General features: G+C 40.2%; 1 protein-coding gene and 1 long non-coding RNA gene across 2 annotated transcripts; one reads left to right on the forward strand and one right to left on the reverse strand.

The window, feature by feature from the left end:
- Positions 1 to 1,908: 1,908 nt before the first annotated feature.
- On the reverse strand, positions 1,909 to 11,293 carry ankh (ANKH inorganic pyrophosphate transport regulator). Its single transcript, XM_004081146.4, has 12 exons — positions 10,865 to 11,293; positions 9,823 to 10,039; positions 9,635 to 9,753; positions 9,405 to 9,488; positions 9,147 to 9,317; positions 8,938 to 9,072; positions 8,361 to 8,453; positions 8,184 to 8,276; positions 4,157 to 4,286; positions 3,962 to 4,085; positions 3,782 to 3,881; positions 1,909 to 2,614 (listed from the first exon to the last, which is right to left on the reverse strand). The coding sequence occupies exons 1-12, from the start codon at positions 10,958 to 10,960 to the stop codon at positions 2,498 to 2,500; spliced, it is 1,479 nt and encodes a 492-aa protein (XP_004081194.1). The 5' UTR covers positions 10,961 to 11,293; the 3' UTR covers positions 1,909 to 2,497.
- Positions 11,294 to 12,758: 1,465 nt separating this feature from the next.
- On the forward strand, positions 12,759 to 17,859 carry LOC110017277. Its single transcript, XR_002292635.2, has 3 exons — positions 12,759 to 14,100; positions 17,144 to 17,266; positions 17,397 to 17,859. It is a non-coding gene; the product is annotated as an uncharacterized LOC110017277 (long non-coding RNA).
- Positions 17,860 to 18,331: the final 472 nt, after the last annotated feature.

Raw genomic sequence — 18,331 nt, forward strand, 5'->3', positions numbered from 1 at the left:
GTACCTTTGTTCCATCTTGATTGGTTGGTTTAACTTGAATAACTTACAGAAAAAGTATTATTAAAAGCGTTATCGGAGCAGGAATGGTTATTCTGACAAATGGAAAGCCATGGAGGAGGAGCCACTCAGTCCAGTTCTCATACAGTCAAAGGTTCAGATTGTGATTTGGGGGGGGGGGGGGGGGGGGGGGGGTTCGGCCTCTCATTTTTCCCACAACACAACAGTTTCCTCATCTGAGCTGACCAAATATGGTCACTTCCTGGACGAATCAGGCGAGATGTGAAAACGGCGCTGCTGGCTGGAGTTTGGTTTGCACGGATTTCTCTATTCTGCATTTTTTAACCAACAAGCATTTATCCCAACAAATTCCTTTGATAAAAACGATATGCTGATTTGAGACCCTGTACAAGTTTACACAAGTACTTGTACACACTGTAATGTAAATACCTTTCTATTTGGGTATTTGTACATATCTGATGTGATCTGTTGAAGGGGAAAAAGAAAAGTTGTGAACAAACCTGTTTTTCTACTCCTCTAAGAACTTAGTGAAGCTGCCAATGAAGGGATGACATGCATCATGTTTACACTGGAATGTGGGCACTTTGATTGGACGGACATGAAGTGAAGCGGCCAATTAAATGGAGGCTTTGGGGGACCTTTCAGAGATGAAATGTGACGTACTTGCCTGTTTTTAAGCTTTGTCCTAACTTTTTGAGTAACATGCTGCCTTCAACCGAGCCGGAGAGCCGGGAACGCTTTGGCCGCAGGAGGTGGGGTAAGACAATAATGTTGGCCCTCCATGTTGCCTTAGATAATGCACAATTGATACGACTGAATGAATGAATGAATGAATGAATGAATGAATGAATGCTGGTTCTTTGGGATTTTTTTTTAAAGCTTTTTGTTGTCCAGATTCCAGAGCAGGTACAAAAGACAAAGTTGATGCCACTTGCAGGAATGTTCTTGCACTTTTTTGTTTGTTTAAATAAAGTAAAAAATTTTGGGGAACGTTTGCTTCTTTATTCTGGACTGGAAGGACCAAATTGCCCTTTCTTCTGCTTTACTGCGCCTTTGAGCAAAAAATGTTGCCTCTGCCACATACTCAAACTCGCCAGCTGAAAATGAACTGACCGTAAGTAACACCCACCCACCACCCCAAAAAAAAAAGACATTACACTGGGAGAAACCATCAAAATATAAAATTAAAAATTCACTAATTAATCCTTAACACTTGTTTACCCAAAGGATGTTCTAAAATTATGGAATGGTCACAGGATCTATGTTTTGGTGGCCCTGTTGTGACAAGTGTGAAATTTGACAAGATGAAAAACTTCAGCAATCCTCAAAAATTTACACACACACACCACCAGGTGAAGTTTACAACCACACCTACAGTTTCTTTGACCTTTGACCTTGGAAAGAGGCCACAATCTCCCAAAAAAAAAAGTAACCTGTAGTGTCTTCAAATTTAAACTCAGATTTCACTCGAGTATTGGGAAGCTGCTTGTTTTAAAGTATTTAGACCTTAAACAGCGTTGGCGTATCAAAATAGCTTAATTGTATATTCTTTGCCAGAATTGCGAAAATGTAATTTAATATTGTTGGCTCATACTGAAAATATACGATATGAACACATCAGGAATGTGGGCTTGGTTAACAAAACCTCAGTTGCTACGGAAATTCTAAAAATTACTTTTGCAGATTCTTTTAAAAATGATACAGAGCTGTCCGTCACTCCCAGGCTACCCAAAACTACAATGGTTGCTATGGAGATAAAACCTATCAAATGAACTCTTTACAGCTCCAACGAGTAAATCGCTCGCGGATTTAATTTCAATTCTTTCAGAAGTTTTATTCTACCGTTGGACATGTCTCCCCCCGAAATCAAGTTATACACCAGTTAAGCCAAAGGGTTAATAATAAAGCTATTTATTCATCTAATAGGAATGCCTATACAGTATATACAGTACATAGGATCGTCTGAAAACTAGCAGGAAAAGGTTTAGGGGGAAAATCTGACCACCAGACTGCATGGATATGGGAACAGTTGTATTTTAACACGCAGTGATGGAGCGAGGGATTCCCGACCCCTCCAGGCAATTAAATACAGAATGCATTACCTATATAAAACAACAACAATCTGTACACCTTTGAATGTAAAGTACAATTGCACAACCCAACAAGTCCCAGAACTATTGAAACTCAAGCAAAGGCCTTGCATTTAATCTTAACTGAAAATCTTAAACTCTGGATTTTTCCAGCTCCACTGCCACTCTACGGACCGACCATGTGTACCGCAGTGGAAAAGGAGGAGGAGCTTCTATTTCCCTCGTGAACCGATAAACGTGAAAATGCTGATGAGAAACTGAGAGAAATGTCGGAAGACGCGACTGCATTGACAACAGATGGATGAAATTTTCGGTGGTGCATGGCTTTCTTTACAATGTGCGTTTGAATTGTGGCCAAGGCCCTCGAATCTGCAGAAACCGTGCAGAGCTCACTCCTGCTCCTCTTCGTCCTCCTGGATGGCGTCCATCTGAGCCCTGGCGCATGCCTCGCTCATGGGGGCGGAGTCTTCGGCCTCCACCACCAGCTCGTTGGACAGCTCGTTTCTCTGCCAATCATACGGGGGAAACTTCAGTTGGGATTTATTAGGATTCAACAAACTAAAATACATTTGAAAGTTGAAAATCTAAACTCCTCCCTCGTAATGAGCAATTGCCATCGTCATTTGAACTTTCTTCCATTTGGGATTATGCCGTTTTTAGCCAAAAATACGATGTCGTTTTCTAGGACCTCGTTTCTGGAGAGCTGCAGGAGTTCATTAGAAAGTGGGAATAACCCCGCCCCCCTTCCCTTCTAAGTTGCAGAGCAGGGAGCTTGTGGCCCACCCAGTATATTTCTACGTCACAAAAAAGCTCTTTTTTTTCTTAAACAGCATTTTTTGCTCCCTATTCACAATAATAAAAACCTCAAATGCAATTTTGAGCTTAAATTTCTCAATGTCCTAAAAATGTGTCAGAAAAATGCCACAAGAACATGTTACATTTTCTTCAGAGAGGGTATTTAACAAAATATTCATGCTACACAGCATGTTTAATAAAGACCAGGTTCCAGGTTACTGAAAAATATAGATTCAGGTTTTAATGTGTTTAAAAAAAGGCCTCCAAAGATGCAACTCTTTCCCTAACTTTCTTGTCTTTGTGTTCATCTATAGTCAGTCTAAATCTGATGTTTTTGTATCTGTATTGTACAGAACACAAATCCTGACAAATGTGAAGAAGCAGGTGACTCATCCTGCATTCAGGGCTTAGAAAGGTTTTCCATCTGAAGAAGAGGCAGACGTGAGGCTGATGCTGCTAACTGTGGCTGCCCAGCTCTTGTATTTTAAGACGCAGCTGTCATGGGAACTTGAGTCATGGACACATGACTGTGGGACGGACCAGTCAAGGTTATGTCTTTCTGCACGTGAGGAGCTCTTAAACGTGACCTTTTCTCTCGTTTCAACAGCCTTTTTCTTTATTTTTATTAGCAAAATTGAAGTCTTTCAATATTCATATGTACTTTTTGCCTTTAAACAAACATGTTGATGTTCCTAGAATCAGGGAGGAATAAAAGGTGGACTAACTTCCTGTTTCTTGTATGTTCCTGGAGGTGATTTGTCCCCTTTTAAGTAAAAGAGAACATTATGTCTGGAAGGAAACACCTGTTTAAACAACCCTGCAGAAAGCATTAAATAGTGTATGCTCTCATGCCATTATCTCGGCTCAGGTGTTCTCACCTGCTGTCGATAAACGTAGCCGGACGCTATGGCAACCATTGTTGACTCGCCAACAAAGCCTGCTAGCAGGGATCCAACTCCTAGCGTGGCCCCGTGAACCCTGGAACAGAAGGCATTCAGGTGAAGTTGCAGAAGAGTGGACGTCTGACCCCGCCTCCCGGACTCAGCGGGTTGACCTACCCCAGATAAGGTAGCACCACCAGGCTGGCGATGAGGACAATGATGCGCAGAACCGAGCTGGGCGCCAGAACAAAGGTCTTTTTGAGGGTCATGAGCCATCCGGTCAAATGAGCCCGGACCGTCACTGCACACAAAAAGGAAACGTCAGAACGGCGCCCCACATGAAGCTCAGAGAAACGGGGAGGTTTCCGTCACCTGGCACAGCGAAGAAGGAGAAAATCCTGAGCGGGGCCACACACAGCTCAGCGAACGCGTAATCCACCCCGATGACGTTTTCCAAGATCTTCTCCGACAAGTTAGGAGTCCAGAACAGCGCGAAGCAAAGCTGGACAGGAGCAAACACACAAATGAAAGCACAGGCCTCATTACACTTCACTTAGCAGGGGTTCGGGGGTCAATGTGGGCTTCTGGAGCTCGCATCAAAACAAGCCAGCAGCTAAAAAACATTGTTTCTGGAAGCCTCGTCTGTGGCTGCATTACCACCGGTGTGTTCAGAGGAGCTACAAAGGCTCTGATCTCTGCATGAATAATGCAGCGGGTCGTTTGAAACGGACACATGAAGCGGAATTTCTTTGCCCTTCAGTTGGCGTAACTGCCTGCTGGAAGCAGCAGCAGGAACCATATAGAAATGAGGGACATTTCAGCTCCACGAGGAATTTGGAAGCTGTGCGAGTGTTGAACTGCTGGAGCTCACTGATTGCTGCAGAACATCCACAGCCATGTGACTTATGGAAACTGGACTTTTGAACGAGCACAGAGCTGAACTTTTATTGATCCTGTAGAAAATAATAAAAAAGGTCATAAAGCTAAAGTACACAAGAAGATCGTCTGTTCTAATAGTTTATGGGTTCAAATTCATTTCTAAGCTTAAGGGATTTTTTTTTAGCGCAAATTTAATAATTCTCCAAATTTTTAAAATGGTTACAGCATCAGCAGACAGGTGGGGTCGTATCAAATAGATGCTGGGAGGCCAAAAAAACAAATATATTTTTTTATCTATTAAATTACTTTGCATGAACACAAACATATTTATTTAAAAACTTCAACTCAATAAAATTGTTACATTAAAGAAACCTGTGATGCACGGCAGTAGGGCCTTCATGATGTGGGTTCCTGGTTCATAATTGTTTTAAACACAGATTAAAGAATTAGGTACACAGAATTACCACTCCGATCATCTTTTTATCTAATTTCAAAGCGTTCCCAGTGGTCTTTTCATTATGATTATGCCGTCTTTTGCCAAAAATCTAAATACCTGTCATTTGTCTGCAAGTGGATGCATCAGTCTGGGGCGGAGCAGGAACCTGGTGCCCCACCCAGAATATTTTCTACCTCACAAAAACAATAATCTCTCCTCTGCTCCAGATTTGAATGAAGAAATACTCCGAAATGCAATTTTAAAGTGAATTTTTCCTAATATATCATCAGATAAATGCCACACAAATATTGTTCAATACACCATTTTCATTGGAGTGGGTCTTAAAATAACTAAATAATAAAAACAGTTTAAAAAACTTATAAATGTGGACTTTTAACAGGAGGGGTCAGTGTTGTGTTAAAAAAAAGGATTAAATCAGTTCTGCAGAAAACTCTCAGCAAAGCAGGAACAGTTTTTTTTTTATTTTTTTTCTAATACTACATTTAAAATCCCACGAAAGGGAAAATTGTCTCTGCATTTGACCCATCCCCTGGGGGAGCTGCAGCCGAGCGGGAGGCAGTAGCGTTAAGGGTCTTGCCCAAGGGCCCTCACTGGGTGATGTTAATTGCTCACCATTGATATGGCCCCCAGTACCGTTGTTCATTCCCCAATGGGAATCGAACCCTGGTTTCCTGTGTGGTAGCTTCTCACCTTACCAAGCTACCCAGCCGCAGACTATCGTCTCCCCTAAACGTGTTGCAAAAAAGCTCATTTTTATTTCCCAGAGAGGGAATTCTTGTGTTTTGTGCTCTGCAGTCTGTGTGCGTTTTTCTGCAGTAATCTGTCCTCCAAACACAAACCCACGCCCTTCCTGGGAAACACAAACAAAATCCTAATCGTTTCCAGGCTTTTGCGTCAGCTCTTCCCTCTGTGGGACTGCGGCGTGCCGACGCTCTGCCTTTCACTGAAGCCTCAGATGTGCCCAGTTAGCGCCGTAATCTCAACCCCAGATTTGCACTGCAGATTACAGGCCAAACCTTCAGGATTTAACCCACTCATCTTTTGACTGTCAATCAAGATATTCAGATAAAATGCCACAACTTTTGGATCCTCCATGATAAAAGAATGCAACAGATTTCTAGCATAACTGCCGTTTTAATCTCAATCTGAATAAATCCCTGCAGGCAGATTGTGACCCTCTGCTTCCCTCCCAAACCCAACAGTCACCAAAACGCGTCTGCTCTTGGCTTTGCTCTGCAGAGCTTTTTACAGCGCCGTGTTTGCACAGTCAGATTATGCATGTGCACGTTCTCGGTTTACGCACCAATCAGGGTTAGTGGATGTTTACACGAGCACCTCAGAGCTAATCCTGAACTAGGAAACGGAGTCTTCACCTTCAGCCTTTCATCTCTGCCTGCACAAAACTGTAATTATCCTCTTTAACCGTGCATTTAACTGGAGAGCTGCGGCATTTCCGCCGCTTTGCTGCTCCGCCTGAACACCGTTTGGACTCCCGATTCTACCCAAACCAACTAAAACGGTTATTTTTCGGTTCCTGTCAATGAGCAGCAAAGAAGTAAAGGTCACGATAGAAGATCCAAACGTCACGTTTCTCAGGGGACGCTTGACGTGGTTTATGTGATCCTCAGAACCCAAACATGAGTCATTTCGCATCAGTTTACCAGACATCATCACTTATCTGTGCAGATCAGTGAAACCACTGTCGCCTTACTCTTTATTTCCTAAATAAAAAGATGAGACACGTATGCTGACGTCTGGAACCAGCTCTGTTTTCCCGACAATGGTTTGTCGTTTAATAACGGTACCGGTAAATTGCTGGTTATTTTTCGTCCCTGCAGACCCAGAACACGTTCTGACATGATGGGGAAAAGCAGCACACGCCCTAAAATTTTTGTTTACAACTCCACATCTGCTGCACCGGCCTCCTTCTCCTCCAACCTTTGCCACAAACATCCTGTTTACCCTGTCTGAGCTGGAGAAAGGACGTGGAAAACATTATTTTATTACTTTTTACCCGTTATTTTTAATCTAAGTTATTGAGTTGTGAAGTTGCTTTAGGACAAACAAAAAAAACTTTCAGTTCAGTCATTGTCCTGTTTTACACGCAAGAAAAGCAAGTCAAATACTTTGTTTTTTATAGAAAGCTGCTTTCTTTGTGCAACAAGTTATGGTTGCCACCAGCCAGCATGCATTCTTTAGAGCACGTCTCTGCATATCAGTGGAATGATACGGTCGGTCTCAGGACCAAACCTCATCCACAAAATGACAGGAAACTGAAAGTTTAGAGCTGAAACATCTCAGCTGACCTCTGAGGAACCAAGAGGAACCTTCAACAAGCAAACATATATCAATAACTAACATCCTCATTGTTTCTTAAGGACTACCTCTGAGGAAAATTGTGTTTTTAAAACATGGTCTTGTGGGATTTTTTTTTTATGTTCGAGGACATTTATATAGAAAATTACGTTTTTTCTGTATTCATTTCATTGTGAATCAGGAGCAAATGAAAAGATTCAGTTTGTAAAAAAATAAAAATAAAAAAGTTTTGTGATGTAGAAGCTCCCTACTCCGCTCTGGAAGGGAAGGGGGGCGGGCTCGCTCCTCGCCAACGGTCCCACTCCCAATTCAAAGGCGAATTTGAAATGAGCTACTTCCGTTCTCCAGAAGTTAGTCCTAAAAATCGTCCGATTTATTGGTTTCAGCTAAAAACGACAATCATAATTAAAAGACCACTGAGAAGATTTAGAAAGTAGATCAAAAGATGATCGGAATGGGACTTTAAGAGTTTGGCAAAAGTGAGAAATCTAATTCTGCAAGTAACTTACTTTTTTTTGTTTTAGAACTGAGTCATGTTTGAGAAAAATCACCCGATTTATCTGATGTTTTTTTTTTTTTTGCATGAGGAAAGGATTAAAACCCTGATTTCTGGGATCTCAGAAACAAATCTTTTCAGAATGCAGATCAGATCTAAGATGCATGTTTGAAGGGGGGGGATCTCTGCAGAGATTCCTGTGTCCAGGCGGCTGCTCCAACCACAAACCAAACAGCGGTGGATCATCTTACCGTGAGTGACAGGATCACACAGCAGAAGGTAAACTTCATGATGTGGTTCTTGTTGACGGGGCTGCTGGCGCTCAGCTTGTTGCTGGGATTGTTCTGTCGGAAAGTGAAGCTTCGTTAGCGGCGCAGACACATAGAGAGCCGAGGACCGGCGGCGGCTGCAGGGAAGGCCGGCTTTACCTTGTCGAAGGCCGGGTAAACGGCTCTCAGCTCGGTTAGCCAACCGTACGGCATGTGACCTACGGGATATGTGGCTGTGAGTACGGCCACCGCCTGGAATGACAAGAAGGCAAACACTTCAGCTCCAGAAATACCACACAGCTAAATTAACCCCCACCTAACAATAGCCTCTTCTCACTATCTTCATGCTTTTCGCAGGTTTATCACATAAAAGCTGCACGCTTGTGCGTGGAGCAGGCAGGAGCAGCGGGGCCGTGTGGGAATGTTTTCACTGGATGTGATCGTGGCTGGAGTTTCTCATAGACGGGTGAATCATCCAAACCACCAGCAGTGCAGTCAATGATTTCCAGTCCGTTCTGGTAAACAGCTTTGTATTGTCTCTAGTATTCAGGGGTCTGTGAAAGCCAGAAAGATCCAGAAGGCATCTGTTCGCGTTTCAGCTGCAGTGCCTTGAAGGGAAATTTAATCCGTCTGCTTCATTTGGCGGTAAAATCCCTCTCAGGGCCCCTTTGTCGCTCCGTGGAGACGGAAGAAAGAGGCTGGCTCTGAAATAAAGGAGGTGATCTGATGCACCCACCTCTGTGGCATCCGTGGTCCCCTTGAGGTCACGCGACACAAAGAGGTTGACGATGGGTCGACTGATGCGCTGAGTGGCGAGGATGAGGGCCAGGGGCCACCAGAAGTTCAGCATTTTCCTGATGGTGGCGTCACCCTGCACACATGAAGAGTTCTTCCCAAAGCTGTTCCTAAAACGTTCAAGTGCCATCTGTAAAGGGTGATACGGACCCCCACGTCCAGCCCACTGGAGTCTGGGATGTTGTCGTGAATGTTGCAGTAATAACCCAGACCGACGATACAGAACCGGACCAAGGCACCCATGTACAAGGAAAGGATGGGGATGAGCAGAGGCTCCACGCATTCCAGATTGCTTTGCAGTAGAATGGCAACAAACACGATCTGCAGGGTGACACAGGAGGAAAAAAAAAAAAAGATCAATTAAAAAGGATGGACTTGTCTCAACAGTACAGACACTCCAAGCATTACCTGGGCCACCACATCTGAAATAGAGGCCGAGCCGACAATGACGCTGTGCTTGTGCTTGAGGAGTATCCCTGCATGAATCCATGCCTACAAACAGAGCAGGAAACGGCTTACGTGCGCTGGTTTTTACAAAATAAAAGACCAGCTAGAGGATTAAAAAAAAAAAGCATCTATTTTTAAATCAGGTGTGTTTAAACCCATGCAGATTAATCCTGCCAAGTCTGAACACTCACCATCGCATCCAGCAAAGGGAACGCCGCCAGATACAAGAAGGCCCGTCTCGTTTTGCGTCCCACAGAGTCGTCCACATGGTGGAGCTTATTAATGATGTAGTATCCCAGGTCTGTGTAGGCTGTAGGGAAACCGACAGGTCAACACTTTGCGCATCATCTCAACACAAAGCCGCCCCTGCCAGACATACCGATCAAGATGTGCAGGATGAAGGCGATGACGCCGGCCGCCAGCATGCAGAAGATGGCTTTCCTCCGATCCCGCTTGCTGTTGACAAACACCAAGCCCACATTTTTGAAGTCGCTCATGGGCCCGGTGAAGAACTTCATCAGGGAGTAGGCCAGGCCGTAGCTGGCCAGCATTTCCACCGCATCCTCCTTGACTTTGGCTATGCCTCTGTTGAGAGCCTGGAACAGATGTTACGACCAAAAGGAGATAGGGAGAGTGTAATCTCTGACCAGATGACCGGCTTTTTAACTGCCCTGCTGTTATCTAGGAGAAGTAGAAGGTGGGATTTTTGCTAAATCAGACCTGAGAAGGCTTTAAAAAAATAAAATAAAATAAAATAAAAAACACCCACAACACATCTGAAGGGCATTTCTCAACCATTCACTTTTAACCCTGGAGACCCCAAGAACCATTTTAAGAAATTTGATTTAAAATGTAAACATTATATTTTTTTAATAAAAATAAATAAATAAAAACAAGACAGCAGTTATCCAAGGTTAAAAGAAACCTCTCCGAGTTATTTTTATCAACTATTACATAAGATTAATCCTGTAGTCTTTAAATAGTGACTTTTATTTTGACATTTCCTCTCTTGGCCTGTCAACCACAGGCCAAGAGAAACGGGAACGAAGGGAATGTCAAAATAAAAGTCCCTACTTCCAGTCAACCAAACAGCAACGGTTGATATTAAACAGCCTTTTTAGGCCTTTTCTTATACATTTCCAATATAAACCCCCAATAGAAAGCTTGGTGTTCGGCTAAGCTAGCTGAAAAACGCATCTAAAAATTAGCCAAAAATATATACATTTTAAGCTTTTTATTATTTCATTTCTGAGTTAAATTTAGTTTTAAATATAAACAATGATTTTTGATAACAACGCGTCGATAAATCCATTGAGTTATTGAGGAAAATGCTAGCAGGTGCTAGCATAAAACAGCGCATCCGTCGCCGGCGTGGTGATGGGGGTTTAAACCTGAGGGACGAGGAGCCGCAGAGCCGTTACCTGTTCCCCGAGGTCGATGGCAACGTTGGTGATCGCCAAAGGCACCAGGAACCGGATGAGGGGCCAGTAAGGACTGAGGGATGGAAACTCCACCATAGTACGAGCCGGGCTGACAGAGCGAGGTGCATCTGCCTCGGGTCGTGATTGATTTAAAAAGGAAAATGGAAAATCAGAGCGCTGTCGGAGCACCTGTGTTTTCGAGAGAGATCAGCGGGCGCTGAGTGGGGCGGAGGCGAGAGCCCGGGCGCGGCGCGGAGTCTCTGCGAGATCCGACTGTTGGCGTCAGATCGGTGCATTTTCCTCCAGAACCATCGTCGCTGTCTGTGTGTGCGGGGGGTGGAAGGAAGGAAGGAAGGAAGGAGAGCGCGCGAGCGGTTGTGATGATCCGTTAGCCTCGCGGCTCCTGTTATAACTGCGCCAGTGCTTGTCAACCCCCCCCCCCCCCCCCCCCCCCCCCCCTCACCAGCCGGTAGGCTGGACCCGCCGCCGCTGCCCGCGAGGGAACCTGGCATCCCGGCCGTGACATCATCACAGCGGGTGTTTACATTCAGCGTGTTTGTTTTACCTTGCCGCGAGGGCTCAAGGACACAAACGACGCCGAATAGTAATTCTGGAATATCGCTTTGATGTGTGCAACTTTACAAAAAGAAAATAACTGACCGAATAGAAAAACTTTACCTAAAAAGTAAAAACTCAAATGTATGCTTTTTATTATAATTATTATTAACCGGGTTCATTTAGACAGAAATATATACACCTTCACTTTTAGAACCAGAAATAAATGGTGTCAATAACTAGTGAAATACTGACATCTTGTGGACAAAAGGGGTAACTGCGGAATTAGAATTTTCTTTATTTTCATTGTTAAATTATGATCTTCTCTTGGTGTTAAAAAAACAGCTTATGCTTTTTACTATTAATTTTGACAGGTTTAAAATTGGTGTCAAAAATTATATATGAAAGTCTGGGTTGAATACAAAAATAACGTTTAAATATGAGATGCAAAATGATTCCAAGTAAATCCTTTGCCCCTTTATGAACCAAATATAGCACATGTTGGTAATGATACAGTGTCTTATTTTTTGTTTAGTAGGTTGACAGCTCTGCCTGTTAGTTTTAGAATGACACCAGCTTATTGTGGCATTGAAAAGTAATGACAAGACTTAAATAATCCACTAGAAATGCAAAATAAGTTTGACTTGGAAGATATATTAAATTTTATTGAATTTAATGTAGCCACATGTGACTCTTTAATCCCTCCATAGTGTCTCTCTGGCTGAAGAAAAATTGTATATTAATCATCAAGAGACTAAGATTGCTCCACACTTCCTCCAAAATGCTTAGATTTCAAATACTAAGCTTAACCATTCATTAAAAAAACAACTTTTTAGTCCCATTTTATCTTATGCTGCACAACAATGGTTAGTAGGGGAGTTGCTGAAACATTTGTGTATTTTCTTTAAAAAAAAAAAAAAAGAAATTTAATGAATCATAAACCAGTAAATTTATATTTATGTTCAGGTTAACAGCAGCGGTAAGTAAAAGGATGATTGTTCGCCTAAGAGAAAAAGGTATTTTTGTGTTCCATAGCTGCACAGGAATTCTTCTGGTTGGCACGGGAAACTTTCATTTTGAGCAGAACGTCTGTACAAAGTAAAAAACTATCTAGCATTTCAAGAAAAAGTTAGTTCCTCTTTTCTGTTTTGTTTTTATTTGACCCAAAAAACAGATATAATTCATATTTGTTATAAAACTAACAATGCAATGAATGAAAAGCAGTATAAAGTTAGATCTAATTAAATAAAATAATGTATTCATTTTTTATTGTTTATTTTAGTGTACAGCACTTTGTGTTTGCATGTATTAAAAGTTATACATCGATAAAGTTTAATTTGAAGGAGCCAATGCATGCTCCATTTTTCTTTTGAATTACATTTTAGAAAAGAGACTAGACCTGACACTAACTGCAAGAAAATGCTACAATAAACCACTAATAATTCCAAATTTGCTGTATAATTCAATAATGTTGACTAGAAAAACTCAAAAAAAAAATTGTAGGCATTGTAAAGAAATGTAATGCCTAAAATAATAAACAGATTTCCAATCCTAATCTATAAAAAGCCATTTAGGTCAAATATTTTACACTAAAATATACAATTTCGTTTTTTCTCGTTTCTTTTGTTTAGAATGATTTCTGTGGTCCCTTTGTCTGTTCTGTGATTTTTCCAACATGCAAAGTAAAGCTAAGCTTTCCTGTGATATTAGAGCTGAAATATCGCAGGAGAGCAGCTTTATTTTAGACAAATGGAGCCTCCTGCACCCTTGGATTGGTTGTTTCTTTCTGTTCCTTCCAGCTGAGTTCAGTTTGTTTTGACCTGAGTTTCCTCTGCTGACTTTGTCTAAGACGCTGACTAAAACCTTGCTGTGCGATTCTCCGTCAAAACACAAACTTGTTTTGCCTGCAGCCTGAGGGAGGATCTGCTGCGGTTCGAAGCTGCGACACGCTGTTTTTACGAGCAGCACTTCCACATCAAGTCAGATGTTTGCAGAGTAGCTCATACCTGAAATTCATCCTTCAGGCTGTTTTTCAAAAGGTTTTTTTTTTTTTTTAGGGAAGCTGATGTGTTTTTCCTTCAAAACAATCTTTTTTTTAAGTATTTTAACCAACAGAATGCTTGTAATCAGCTGGTAAATGTGTTTTTATGTCATTAAAAATCAACATTTGTTCTCACAGGTACTATTTAAAGCCGTCTGAAACAGATTTTCTCTTCTGTCCCACAATTAGGCAACAGGAAAATTTGGTTCAAGTGATCTTCACGAAATTTCATGCCGTCAGCTTAAGTTTACAACCACAACTGACGATTTGTTGACCTTTGACCTTGCAAAAGGGTCAACTATCTATAGTACCTTCTACAAATTTAAACTCTTCCCAGCAATCGACTAATAACTTCTCAAGTCATTGGGAAAAAGATGCTTGGGAAACATTTTGGAGTTAGAAGTTTTAGATGTTAAATGGCTTTAGTTACTTTTGCCGATTCTTCTAAAAGTTACACGGATCTTTGCGGCATCCCCAGGCAACAAAAACATAAAATGGTTGCTATGGAGAAAACGGAAAAGTCGCCATTTAAAAAATAAAAAACATATTTTTTTTAAATGAATTTCTCCCATGCAGCTCTGACTAGGGAGGCTGGGGGAAGAGAGGAAGACGGAAGCATCTGCTCAGCCGGAACGAGCAGGTAATAAGGGGGCGAAGGGGAGGGCGGCGGCAGCGCCTGCAGACCATTCAATGCCACTTACAGCTTTGGATTGTTTTTAGATTTGCTAAAATGCTTTCAAAGATGAGGATGCTCCTGAACCTGAAAACTTTTATTGATCCAATTAAGAACTTGTAGTTTTGAAAACATAGTAGCAGTCTAATAAATCATATTTATACAAAATTTATACCCTTTTCCACATATTTCTACATCCTCACTGACCAACCTATTCACCCATCAAGCTGAGTCTACAAAAAACAGATTTTATGTTTTGATTTTTCCCTTTGTTTACAAAAGAACATCAAATATCGAGAGAAACTTCTATGACTTGAAGTATTTTTTAATTAGTTCAACTGCTATATAATTGTAGTTAATAAAAAAGAGTCATGATTGCTGCCCTCTGGTGGTCAGACTGAGCACCTACAGCCTTTGGCTGACCCCTTTCAGAGTTGTTATCCAGATTACTGTTTAAAAAAAACATATTTACACACATTAATCTCAACACTTTCCCAGAGAGTTTTATAGTTTTTTCTAATTTTTTATCTTTGATTAATTTTTACCAATAGTTATGTTTTATTGCTAAAATTTTCTGTTGTGCCATCTGACTTCCTTTTACATTATCGTGATTCAAAGACGTTTTTTTTTTTTTTACCTGATAATTAACGTTTCAGTTATTTATGTGTTTCAAATGTCTTGAATTACTTTTGACTTTATGTTAAAAGTACATAAACCACACTATTTTGTTCAGGATTTCTTTTTGAAAAATTGTAATTTTTATTGTAATGCAGGTCTTGAACAGGTCAAATAATATAAAACAAAAGTAATGTCTTTATTTACTTCTCTAAAGCAAAGGTTTTTGCGATGGATAAAAAATTCAATCTTCAATTTCTTGCCTTAAAATCCTGTGAAATATTTTTAAATGCAGTGAATCAAATCTTTCTTGTTGTAATTATTATTTTCCTTTTTCAATATATATTTCCCAATTAAAATATTATGATGTATATATTTTATTGTCTTTAGTCTTACAATTCTGATGAGTTTAGCTGCTTCATGAACAATGAAACCAGTAATTGTCATGATTTATAAAGAACATTTTATTTGAGTATTTTTTCCAGAAGACTCCAAAAATGTTTTTTTAACTTTATTGAACACAAAAACATTTACAAACAATGGAAACCAGCACCAAAAATTACTAGATTGACAAACAACACAAATAAAATGCATTGAAATAAATTGTAAATAAATCAGAGAGCAGAAGACAGGTATTGGCAAAACTTACTGCTTTTTTTATCTTTTATTGTGGTAATTCATTTATCGGTTTGGTTACATAAACTTAATTATTGTGTGAAATCAGTAGATAAATTGTGTAAATAAAAACAGTGCAAATTAAATTATTGCAAAAGCTGCAGTTATCTATTTTCAAAAAATGACAGGTATATATGCTAAGGTTTTGTTGTTTTTACAGGTTTCTTTGATTTAGCAGTTGATACAAATTGTTTGATAAAGATAAGGTGACTGTCACTACACTGTAGATGCAACATGCATGATGCAGCAGTTCCTCCTAGTGGCGAAAAGCTGTCATTACATCACACTTGAAATCGACACTAAACCCAAATTCTGCTCAGTTTTTCTGATCTCCAGAAGGTTCAAGTTACACAGTTTAGTAGATTATTACCACGATTGTGTTAATAATAATTTAAACAGTAAATCATGTGATTCAAGATTCCACAAATTACAACTGTTTAACCAGTTTGTGAGTTGATTCCAGCAGTTTCCTACCTACTTTTGCCGATTTAGACATTTCAACCTCACTCTTTAGGTTAGGGTTTGAAAAATCAATAAAGCTGTATTTTCTTTCTTGCTCCATTATCATCATTCAAAACAAAAATATAATTAGCTCCTGCATTCTTGGACTCAATCTACAGATTCGTCTGTTGATAAGATCGTCTCCTTTTCTGACTCACTGCCTCTTTTAGGTCAAAAGTTTTTTTTTTATAATAAAATTATTTTAAACTTCTGTCAAAATTAAGCGGTATTTGACGAAATAAGAGGGCGTGTGCTTCAAAAAACTTTAAAACCCTCGTTCGGGTTTCAGTTTGTGCCACCACGCAAAGTATCGAAAGCCTTTTTCCACATTCAGCTGCTCTCTTCACTTTTCATTTACAATTCTAAATGAGAAATGAAATAAGTGATTGGATCGACCCCATATCATGATACTGCCACCAAACTAAGTTTATAAGAGGAATAAGACCGTTGGAGCTTTTTGAGCTACTTTCTATAAATAGTGCTGTATAAAAAAAGATTGATTTGATTTTTTTTGGTTTGTTTTTTAATACTAATCTGTTTTTTAAATAGTAAAGGAAAAAGGTCTGGAATAAACAGCTGACGGAGATTTCAGACTCTTCCGATGACGACAACAGTTCTCATTCAAAGACGGAAGATCACATTTCAGCAGAATAAAACAAGGAATAAAGAATTTTCAAAAAGTTAAAGTCTTTTAAATTGTAGGGGATGGATTAACTTAAAAACAGTGAATGCACATTCTGAAATCCCAGTCTGAAATTTGACCTCACATGTACATTTTGCTGCTTTTAACTCACTTTGAGTTTAATTTAGAAAAAAAACTGCCATATAGTTCTGATGCTATTTCCACCATTAGCCTCACAGATTAATAGAGAAACATTTTTGATGTTTTAATGCCATCAATTCTATTGATCTTGGCTTAAACTGAACACAGAGCTGTTAATCTAAAAAGAAAATGTCTATAAAATAACTTTTCAATGAAAAGTATGTTTTTCTTTTGTTCTTGGATATTAGTTTTTGTGTTGTGTTCTTTTTTTTGTGCAGTTAAAACCATTTTTAAATAAGATACGTTTATTTTTGGTACCACTGACATCTTTTGTAATCTGCTTTTTTGCTTTCTACATTAGTTTTTCATTTGTTTTATCCCAAATTGATTTTTTTTTGTCATTCAAACATTTGAGTCCTTTCTTGATTTTTTTTCCCCCTTTTGGTGGATCTGAAGGTATAAAGGGTCCGGTTCCTTTTTTGGTCGAAGCTCCAGAATCAGAAATCAGGAAACACCGAAGAAACGGGACAGAGAAAAGCTTTTCTGGGTTTTGCTGCTTCATCCTTCATGCTGACAAAGGTGTGTCTACAGAATGAGATCATCTAGAGAGATTTCTCAACAGCAGAGCTCAAAATGTGCAATGTGAGTTTAATTTACAACTTTTGTTTTTGTTTCTTTGGTTCTGATTCCGTATGACTTTCTTTTCTAGTGGTGCCGTCTGTTTTGAGAAGTGTACCGGTCCCATCTGCCGCAAAGCAGACCCATATGACTACGCTACCACCCCCATGCTGCACAGCTGGGATGGTGGCTAGACCTGGAATTAAGATTTTGGCTCCTATGGAAGTAACAAACGGTCTCTCTGATGTTTGTCCCGAAGGTATGTTCTCAGTTCATGGTGGTGCAGGAATTGCTTTACCGAAGATAATCATCCCACAGCTGGAGGCTATATCGTCGTGGAGTGGACTCACTTATTTCACGCCTTAACAAAAAGAGATTCATCTCTGGAGCAGAAGTTTCTCACCCCTGAGGTGATGCAGTATTGTCTGGACGGATGGGACCTTCAAGCCATTTTCCATGATATCAAAGTCGGAGGCTCAATGTTTGAGCTCTGCCTTCATGTGCATCCACAGGGGGGCCTACATTTAACCCAAATTAAATGAATTAACCTATCAGATGCTTCTTAAGCTCAAAATGAAATCACACGGAGTGTTAATGATTGTTTAAATAAACCTTCATTAATGTATGTTTCTGACTGACAAAAGTGGCAAAAAATGTCCTTCCCTCATCATTGCCGACATTTAACAAAAGAAAATGTTAATATTTACTGCTGTTAAAGAAAAAAAAAAGGGAATTCAATATTTATCAATAAAGAAAATGTAATGTATGTAAATATCTGGTTAACAATCCCTCTGTCCTGTTAAAGCAATCCGATCTGAACAAGAAAACAGAAAGCGGACACTTTGTTGCCTGAACACATGGATGTGTGGCTGTATCAATAACTGTCCGCTGCTTCCATCAATAATTAATGACACAATTAGCTGTGGAGCAGCCTGATGGATCTGCATGGCTTTCCCCTGTGGACCGCTCAGCAGGCAGCCTCCCCCTTTGACTGACGCTGAGCAGATATCGATCCTCCCCCTCCGT

The sequence above is a fragment of the Oryzias latipes genome, chromosome 20, assembly GCF_002234675.1.
Source record: "Oryzias latipes chromosome 20, ASM223467v1".
Taxonomy (NCBI): domain Eukaryota; kingdom Metazoa; phylum Chordata; class Actinopteri; order Beloniformes; family Adrianichthyidae; genus Oryzias; species Oryzias latipes.